This window comes from Anarrhichthys ocellatus, unplaced genomic scaffold, assembly GCF_004355925.1.
Source record: "Anarrhichthys ocellatus isolate YVR2014 unplaced genomic scaffold, GSC_Weel_1.0 scaffold25, whole genome shotgun sequence".
Classification (NCBI taxonomy): domain Eukaryota; kingdom Metazoa; phylum Chordata; class Actinopteri; order Perciformes; family Anarhichadidae; genus Anarrhichthys; species Anarrhichthys ocellatus.
In genome coordinates, this window is record NW_022280055.1 from 2,984,261 (window position 1) to 2,994,249 (window position 9,989).

At 41.5% G+C, this 9,989-nt stretch overlaps 1 protein-coding gene across 9 annotated transcripts in view; it reads left to right on the forward strand.

Moving 5' to 3' along the window:
* Positions 1-9,989, forward strand: part of LOC116391296 (dystrobrevin beta-like) — a 25,188-nt gene extending 15,199 nt beyond the window's left edge. For 3 of the 9 annotated variants that reach the window (XM_031861738.1, XM_031861744.1, XM_031861740.1), the window contains 10 exons: positions 53-140; positions 329-408; positions 940-1,038; positions 3,753-3,849; positions 4,089-4,109; positions 4,372-4,525; positions 4,919-5,008; positions 5,286-5,333; positions 6,932-6,964; positions 7,957-9,989. In XM_031861738.1, the coding sequence (XP_031717598.1) occupies positions 53-140; positions 329-408; positions 940-1,038; positions 3,753-3,849; positions 4,089-4,109; positions 4,372-4,525; positions 4,919-5,008; positions 5,286-5,333; positions 6,932-6,939 (685 nt within the window). In that variant the 3' untranslated portion in view covers positions 6,940-6,964; positions 7,957-9,989. The other 6 variants (XM_031861742.1, XM_031861745.1, XM_031861743.1 and 3 more) reach the window with 4 other exon arrangements.

The window sequence follows — 9,989 nt, forward strand, 5'->3', positions numbered from 1 at the left end:
TGTGTGTGTGTGTGTGTGTGTGTGTGTGTGTGTGTGTGTGTGTGTGTTTCAGTAGTGTGGACAGTCCCAGCAGAGAAGATGAGGAGCACAAACTGATCGCCCGCTACACCTCCCGCCTGGCAGAGACTGACGGCGCAGGAGTGAGTCAACAACACCTTGTTTTTAAACTGCAAATATACCATAAATACACAATCAGGTACTTCTGTGTTACATATACACAGAGCTCCGTCGCCCTCCACCTTCTTTCGATTGTTAAACGATGAACGGTCGACCCACACTCAGTCAGCTCAAGTACTGTAACTTAAGTTCTGTGTGTGTTTTTTTTCAGGTGATACCGAACCGGAGCATCAACTTTGATGTGAACAAACAGAAGAGGGAGCTCATTGCTCAGCTGGAAAGCAAAAACAGGTAATGCATGAGTTATTGATTTTGATTCATTCCTTTTTAGTTTGACCCACGTCTGTCACTTTGTAGCTGTACTTGTGATACACATTTGTGTGTACAGAGCCCAGTTTTACCCAATGTTTAAAAAAATCACTGGTCTTATTTTGGGAATAAATCTGAGAGATTATGCAGTTTATCAGTGCTGTTTCACTGTTTGACACAATAATTCAAGGCAAACATTTTGAGGTAGACTTGATGAAAGCGTGTAAGTTTTTTTACCCCTGCACTAATTGACTATCAGTGAATAAGTCTTTTTTAAAGCACGTTTCCTTCATGTCTTCAATATGCATTTTATGTGTTAATATGTGTTTCCAAAATGCAGCTGCTTGTCACATTTAAAGTATATTCTGTAAATCCAACATGTACATTCCTCCTTATAATCTGCAACAGCCTGCAGAAGTGCGAGTGCGTATTCTCGCCCCGTCTTTCCACAGTCTGTCCGGTGATGTAACGCTCCCCCAGCCTGAGCTGACCGGTGTGTTTTTCATTTCTCAGAGAGATCTTGGCGGAGATCAAACATCTCCGTGTAGAGCACGAGGCAGCGTGCCAGGCCACCACCAACCCGACTCTGCTGGCCGAGCTTCGGCTGCTCAGGTAAACACACCGCTGCTGCACACGCGCACATAACGGTATAACAGTTATTAGTTGTTGTTCTTATGACATACCAACAGAAATGATGCTCAAACATCAACAATCAAAGTTTACCCGCCCCTGCGTTTTATTTGCTACATAGAGTGCCACAGTGTCCGATTTGGCGGGAAATCTGTCACGTTGCTTTGCAGCACGGAGGGAGAGTGCTTTATGGCAGATGGTGGTGACAGATGGTGGATTTTTGTGAAAAGCCAATGTAAAAATCACCTCCAACATGTTTATGCTAGTTTGGTGAAAAACAAAAACCCCAAGGGAGAGGAGGGAGACTTTATACGAAGCAAAAACTGGAGAGAGAGAGCGTTGCAGTAATGATGACGGGAGGATACTGATGGTGCTGCACAGAGCAGATTTTTATGTGATCATAGCATCTTTGAACTTATTCTGACTTGAAGAATGAGACAATCTCTGTGATGCTGATGGGAGCAGTGTGCATTGCCGTCAGTGTCTTCTTGGATATGGCCACTCAGGGGCGCCACATTCAAAAGTAGTCACACTCTCGACATAGTGGCTTTAAGTTGTGCAAATGACAATATGTACCCTTTACTTCCTTTGTAAGAGGTTTTGAGGAGGATATTCAAAATATACTGTGATGAATGTAGCCTTTTTCTGGCTTTGGACTTAATTATATAAATGCGCAGTGAAAACTGCAACAACCTTAATGACACACATTAGCTAATACCCATAATTCAAGGTGATAATCTGTGAAGGGCACACTCATTTTGCACCCTGAAATGAACTCTCCCGTCCCTCTTCACATCCCGACAGTGGATACTGCAATTATTCGTCCAATGCGTTTACATTTGAGTCATTATCAGTAATATTGCTATCTGGAGTTGTACCAATGCTGTCCCCGTTGCCAAATCACTTCCTTGCATGCCACATGATATCAGTATGAAGTTTCCACCACATTTCTTGTGTTATATTTGTTGAAATGATCTGTACATCCTGACAGCAATCAATAAATATGAATAATAAAAACTCCAATAAGCATGTGCAATCATTGGTGTTGCCAACGTGGCGACTTTCTCGCTAGATTTAGTGACTATTGGAGCTAGTTTCTGCTAACTACTGTCATCGAAAAGAGTTGGCAACACTGGACAGTTTGATAGTTTTTAAAATCTAGCGAACTCTTACTAGTTTCTCAAGATTACCAAATCCAGATTCAAAGCAGCATTGTGTAGGATTAAGTTTCCATTGGTGTATAATCATCTGCGACTAAGAAACATTGTATTTTTGTTACATTAGAATGAGCCATTAATATCTACGCGGTCCGCCATGTTGCACCGCCATGTTTCTACAGTAGCCCAGAGCGGACAAACCAAACCAAACTCTAGAGAGAGCCTTAAGGTACCCGAAGGCACTACAGATGCCACTAAATCCTACACACTGCTCCTTTAAGGAGTTTTTTGTTTTCTTTCTTTCAGCACAGATTCAGGACACGACGCCATTAATGAAAAACTCCTTAAATCATACGGATAAAGTGGTTATTTGGAACGTCCACTTCTGAAGCTTTACTTTGGGATTATAATGACTCAAATGTGGAGTTGCTGCATGACTCAGACTCTTCCTTTTTTTCTGTTTATTTACTCATGTGTCCTAACATGTGAAGTGAAGCCAACAGGGGAAGAGAAGAGTTGTCACTCCTGCTTTAATGTCCAATCCAGACCACATGCTGTTTGGAAAAAAAGATTGTAAACATCTCATTGGAACGATGCTAGTTTTGTATGCTGACTCTTAAATCTTCATTTCGCTGCCAACTCACTGTTTTTATAATTTTAATGCATCTTGGATTTAATTTGTACTCGGTGGTCTACACTAGAGCGTTCTAAGCAGTATCAAGTCAATGATGGCCATACCTGCTGCTTCTGCCGTCTGAAAACTCGTCATCATACATCAGACTTCATTGTGAATTCATGATGTCAAAGTTTGGTTTCAAGGTCTTGTGGTCCGTCTCGGAGGCTCATGATGTTCTGATGTTCCGGTCAGCTAGCTCTTTCACAGCTCATCTCCACCGAGTCTCCTCTTGCAAACCTGGAACAAATGATCACCCGCAAAAAAAACAATCAAGGATATTGTGTTCCTTCGATTTCCAAACATCCGTGTTTCCGTGTGATTGTTCTACGGTTTGCGTTTTTCCTCTGGCAAAGCTCTCACCTCGCTTCAAGGATGATCTTGTGCTCAGAAAGCCTCCTTGAGTTAGAGGAGTCTCTTATTTCGCTAACCAGGTGACTGAACAACTGACAGCACAAGTGATGAGTTTTGGCAGTTTCCTAACTTAGTTTTATCCACTCATAAACCTCATTCTACCAACCTGAGCAGCCTGGACTGGAGTGTGTTAGGGCCTCCCTACATATACGCCAGATCTTTTGATTTGGCTAACGGAGATTGATACAGTTTATGTGGCCGAGTGCAAATTCATTTCTACCAAATCAGATCCGGAGATGTCTGACAGGAAAAGTGTAAATGGGGCCGGTGAGTCTTCTCTCAGAGCTCTGAGTGTGTTCAGCATTCTGTCTCATTGCCTTTCTGAACCACGTACCTTTTGTAACCTCAAATTATTTCATTTCAACGGTGTCTTCCGCCTCCCGTGAGTCCTTGCACTCTGGTTCTTTTGTTGCGGCCTCCTGACAGTAATGGAGGGTTGTTGTGTGTTGCAGACAAAGGAAAGACGAGCTGGAGCAGAGGATGTCGTCTCTGCAAGAGAGCAGGAGGGAGCTGATGGTGCAGCTCGAGGGACTGATGAAGCTGCTCAAGGTGACGCACGCGCAAAGACACATGCACACTTTCTTTATTGTCCCACACTAGCAAAGTTTCTCTTTTTCGTTACACCTCCCTGTGTCTGTCCTCCCAGTAACAAGCCTCGCTTTTTTTCCCCTCTGCTATTTCCTCCTTAATAATTCCACCTTTTTCCAGCTCTGAGTGTATCTGACTTCTTCTTTTCCATCCTTTTCCTCCCTGTTTTCTTTCCAATTGCCCACGTTGTGGCCCTGTAGGATGAGGAACAGCGACAGGCAGTAAGTTTACCCACCCTCCCCCCTCCTATTACTCATGGCACTGTAAATGTAGGATGCCAAAATAAGTCAACTTGACAAGCAATCTACATTTTTCCAATCGGGATATAAATATCCTGGATAAATAAGGGATCACCCTTTTCCCAGCGGTTGCCAGAACTTGTACTACAGTGTGGAGGTGACGTCAGCTGTAACAGAAATGACAAGATGTTTCTAAAAGCCATAAGTGATTCTATGCAACAACCCTTATGAATCCATCTCTTAGGCGCAGGCGGCTGGCTCTTCTCACGCCTCTCCTTCTCGACCGAGCCCGTCAACCGTCCGCTCTGTAGGCGCTGCGTCTCCCCACGCTCACATGTACCCTCCCCAGGACTCACTCGCTGGGGTTGGTGGTGACGTACAAGAAGCATTCGCCCAGGGTAAGTCTGGAGCTTAAAGCAGGGTAAACAAAATATATCCATAAAGTAATTATTGTTTTTATGGTCTTACACACAAAGTTAAATACACATCTTGTGGCTTTGTTTTCGTTAAAGCTCTGAGACGAAATACAATATGTAAACCATAATTTTTTCGGACCTCTTCCAGACACACAGGAGACGTTTCTAGGATTTAGTCCTGATTTCCTGATCTAACAGGTTTACGTGTCGTCAAGTGGTTTATGACACAAGCTGCAGGTTTTACAGTTACCTGTTAATAAGGTGAAACTGATCTGGAACACTGGCTGGAAACTATGGTGTGAATCTATTCTTTGTACTGTGGCGTACAATATTGGATGACTGTTGTTTTCTTATACTCGCATCTGTCAATCGCAGGCCCGAGAAGGAACCTGAGGAACGACCTTCTGGTAGCAGCTGACTCCATCACCAACACTGTGTCTTCACTGGTCAAAGAGCTCCACTCTGGTATGCACAAACATATACTGTATATATATATATATATATATATATATATATATACATAGACATGCACACACTTCCATAGAATCCTGCAGATGCTCTTTTCACATCTTTGAAGCTTCCAAATGATCACCTGCTTTCAGTTCTGGGTACAAAACTGGTCAAGAACTACAAGAAGTCTCGTTTTTTTGAATGCTTTCTTTATAAGATCTAATAATCTTTAGAAAGTAATTACATTTTGGTTTGACGCATGTTCATAATGTTTATCCTCTTTTCTGACCAGATGAGGTTCGGGAGGAAGAGGAGAGATTGCTGAACGGGAAGGACAGAGGTAAGTTAATCTCTTTGGTCTCTCATGTTAATCCTCTCTTTGCTCGCTCTGCTTGTTAAACAGAACTTCACATGAACATAAACTGCTTAATCTTTGCACTGGGACTAAGATGCTAGTAATTAGTGTTTTAAATGATTAACTTTATCACGCAAAACCAACACTAAATAATAACATAACATAAATTAATCTGAATAACAAATGAATACAAAATAAAGGCCACAATGCTCCACGCTTCCTTACGAGGGTTTTTCTGACAGTTTTCACGTAAGAGGTGGTAAGAACTGGTGAGATTATAATAACTGAAATCATCTTGTAACAACTCCGTTACAATTAAAAGTCCTGCATTCAAAATGCTTCTTGAGTAAAGGAAGAAACAAATGCAGATTGGCACTTTTCAGCGTGTTGAATTATGTTGCCCCTAAGGTCTTTAAAGATAATGTGTGCTCAGGTTATCTTATGACGCCGTTGGTTTTGTTGCAGGATGAGTTATAACTTTATCTTATTGGTGGCCTCATGTAAACCATGAGCAGGTGTCACTAGCCACCTAAATGAAGACACCTGTGTGAGTATAGAGTGCTTTTAATCTATAATGATGCCCCGCATTTCATAAACGGGAGTAGAATTTAAAGTGCCAAATACTGGAAATACTCAAGTAAAGTACATCTAACTAAAAAATGTACAATACTTGAATAAACGTCTAATACTACTGTCAAAAGACATGAGGTTCCTCTGTGGGGGTAAACAGCTGCTTAATGCAGAGTGAAGCAGCTTTCATTGCAGATTTTACAAAACATCTGTCAGAAAATATTAAGAGGAATTTATCAGAATATAATATAATACAGAGAAACCTCAATAATAGGTGGAATACATCAGTTAGCTCATTTTATGAAATACATCAATATTCTGTATTAAATAACACCTTTTATTTAGTTTCTTTTTTTGGGGAGACAATGGCGCTGAATCTTATTTTTCTCTCACACACATAGAGGTCGCATTTGTATTTGCGTCCTCTCCTGCTTGTCTTTTCGTGTCCGTGCGGCCACGTGCGCAGTCTCTACACGTCTCCACTTATTCTCCAGGTGCTCTCTCTCTCTCTCTCTCTCTCCCTCTCTCTCTCTCCCTCTCTCTCTCTCTCTCGTCTGTACTGCAGCAAGCTTCATTAACACGCCGTCTCATTAGCCTTGCTTTATGGAGCCCCTCCTCTTTACAAGAGGACCGCCTGCAGAGCTGAAGCGGGGAAATTACTTCCTGGTCTGCTCCCTGAGCCCAGACTAAACGCTTATAAGAATACTTACCTGCAGTACTAACACGCCGAACCCCCGAACAGCCAGACAGACAGTTCAGCCCCTCGTTCAACACAGTTAAGTCTTAAAGTGTAAAGATAAAATACTGTGTTAGACTGTCCACAATAACAGTTTTCTTTGTGGAGTTAGTCAGTTTGTGTAGCACCTGCCAAGTACAGCCCTGTTTTATGTTTCTATGCTAAGTGCTGCTCTGGTTCTTATTACAGCTTCTGGCATAAAACCTGTATCACTTGATTGAGCTTCACGTTGCTTTATCCTCTGCTAATGGCTAACAAACTTTCTTTCTCTCTTCAGCAGGTTAACGTGATCACAGGACAAACAAAAACAGTAAGTGATTCAATGTAATCAACCTTTCTTTTAATAACAACATGATGATCAAAACTTAGTTTCTTGTACAGCACAACAAAAATAACTTTAGTTAGTTTTCAATGCACTGGGATTTTGTCATCACACTGTACATTTAAAGGTTCAAACTAGCTACAAACTCAAATTTGCTGAAGTGCACCAGATAACAAACATATAATAGCTTATATATAACTTATAATTATTTTCTGCTTAACAACAAAAGGCTGCAATCGTGTCATGGGAAAAACTGAACGAGTGATTTGATGACTCAAAGCAACAACTTGTTTGAACAGGACAACAAACCGCCGGGTTTAGAAGCACTTTGTGATGTTTTATTTGAGTTCATACAGAGAGAAAAATCAAACACGTAGTTGTTTCCTACATTTAGAAAAACTCTTCTTATTTAGTTTTTTCTATTCGAAATGTAAAATTATTTTCTTTTTTAGAAGACATATTTTTGTGTCATAAATCTAAAAACGTAATCTGTCAAAACTAATTAAATTGAAATGATATGATGATGTTTTCATGTGGCATTTACCTTTTTGATTTTGGAAATATGCTTATTTGCTTTCTTCCCAAGATGTGAAGACTGATACCACTTTCATGTCTGTACAAAAAATACGAAGCCACAGCCAGCAGCCATTTAGCTTAGCTTAGCTTAGCATGAAGACCGGAAACGGGGGAAACAGCTAGTCTGGGTCTAACATGCACACCTCTAAAGCGAGGTTAAGGTATGCGTACGGATACATGGCCAATAAAGCTGATTCTGATTTCCCTCTGCCTCCAGTCTTTATGCTAAGCTAAGCTATGCTAACCAGCTGCTGGCTTCAGCTTCATAGTTCCCAGACAAACATTGGGAGTATTGTCAAGCTAATGCTCGAGAAGAAAACAAACAAGTGCGTTTCGCCCAAAATGTCGAGCTGCTCCTTGAACTTCTGATTGGTTATCTGACGGTTCTGTCGCTCTCTCCTCAGGCAGAGGTTCCATACCAAAGAAGGCTGAGCCTGCTGAGATGGAAATGTATCTTCTTGTATTAATCGTTAGCCAACGGGGATTAGAGCTCCAGTGCTAGTCAACCAATCACGATGCTGGACACCAAACGACCGCCGGGTCCCTACTGATGTATAGCTGTGATTCTGTGTGTGTGTATGTGTGTCTTGTCACTGTGGTTTGACTTTTGTTTTCATTTGATCATGCACAGCTTAACGAGAAATCTGAAACTCACTGATTTGTACTGCGGCGCGTTTATGTGTGTGTGTGTGTGTGTGTGTGTGTGTGTGTGTGTGTGTGCGCTCTGCGTTTTCGAGGGTCGAGTAAGTGATGGGGGCACCGTGTAGAGACGGAAAGATGTGTTTAGGACATTTTTGAAGGATTAAAAAGTGCAAGAAAGTTACAGGATGTAAATATAGCGGAGAGAAAAAGTGGGGGGGGGAACTTAGGAAAGTCAAAAAGAGGAGAACTGAGTTGAAATGTTTTAAGTTTCGGCACTGTGTGCTTAGTATTTATTGCTTTGATTTGATTTTTGACATCTATTGGTTCAGTTTGAGTGTTTTTGCGTACGCGAGTGTGGTCCAGCCCTGCTGAGACGATAAGCTTTAATGGGACGTTTCCTGCTGTGTCGAGCCCGGCACAGTGCAGGGTGGAGGGCTGAAGTCCCGGTCCTGGTTCAGGTGTCTGAAACCTGGAAGACATTAGTGCCACGGGTGCTGGTATGACAGCAGCTCAGGTTGTCCAGGCCTCTCTGTGTATCTCGGTACTGCAGTGGGACGACAGTCAAAGAGGAGATATCTGATTACTGTGTGTGTGTGTGTGTGTGTGTGTGTGTGTGTGTGTGTGTGTGTGTGTGTCTGTGTGTTTGTGTCATGTGAGGGAGAGAGAATATAAAACCATTTGCTTCAACAGTGTAGCAATAGAGTAGCAAAGTGGGTGGAGTATTTATCCCCATTACAAATGTTCTTTCAAAGGTTCAGTGTTTCCCAACTTGAGTGTGAGGAGGCACATGATTGAAGGAATGTGGAAGAAGATTAAATTATGTTTTTTCTGTATTACCCCAACTTTTTCCTTTATCTCTTGAATGTTTTTGTTATACTTTCACCTCTTTAGGACTCAAAAATATCAAGAAATGAAGTAAATAGATACACAGTTATTTTACAACAAGAGAAGAAGAAATTTAAAAAAAGCTACCAACATGTAATCAGTAACAAAACACAGCGCATCATTCACCAAAAGTGGACTCATTAAACACAATTTTAAGCTCTCTGATTGGATGTTTTCTTTTACTCCAATGCTCCTTGGGAGTTGTAGTCGGCTTTTCTCCTTTAAGTCATTCACAGTTTTGACTTTCTCCACCGTCAGAGTTTCATGTTCACCTCCAAGTGCCAGTTACCGAACATCATCTATGCAACAAACGAATGGCGCCTTTACTTCCTAAACACGTCCTGCCCACAGTAACTCCTCACACTTTGCTACTCTGATTTATTTTTAAGCTTCCTGTGAAGTGCAGGGGATCCTGAAGTTCTCTGTGGGGCGTCGAACCCCAATCAGCTCCCCCAAAAATCTTCAGACCAGTAATATAAACCAGGTCAGGTTGATTTACTTTCACGTAGCAGATGTGAAATTATTTTATCGAAAATATGTTTTAAGTATTTCTGACTTAATCGCATTGTACATTTTTTGGATCAGATTTCAGTTTCAAGTTTTTTCTTTCACCAGCCCTCCACGTTGTTTGACAGACTGCTCGCGTCTGGGTGATTATCACATTTCCAGATCGACTGACTGTATGAATCATTAAATACATGAATGAACTCTTGTTTTAATGTGTGTAATAGTGTGTGTGTGTGTGTGTGTGTGTGTGCGTGTGTGAGAAAGAGAGTGAGAGTGGAATCATGACTGACAGGACAGCCGTGTCCTGACATGAAACTGTAAACACAGCTCTGAACCTGCCTGAGCTGACTCTGTGAGTGAAAAACGCGTGTTTCATCTACAATAAATAATATTTAACATCAAA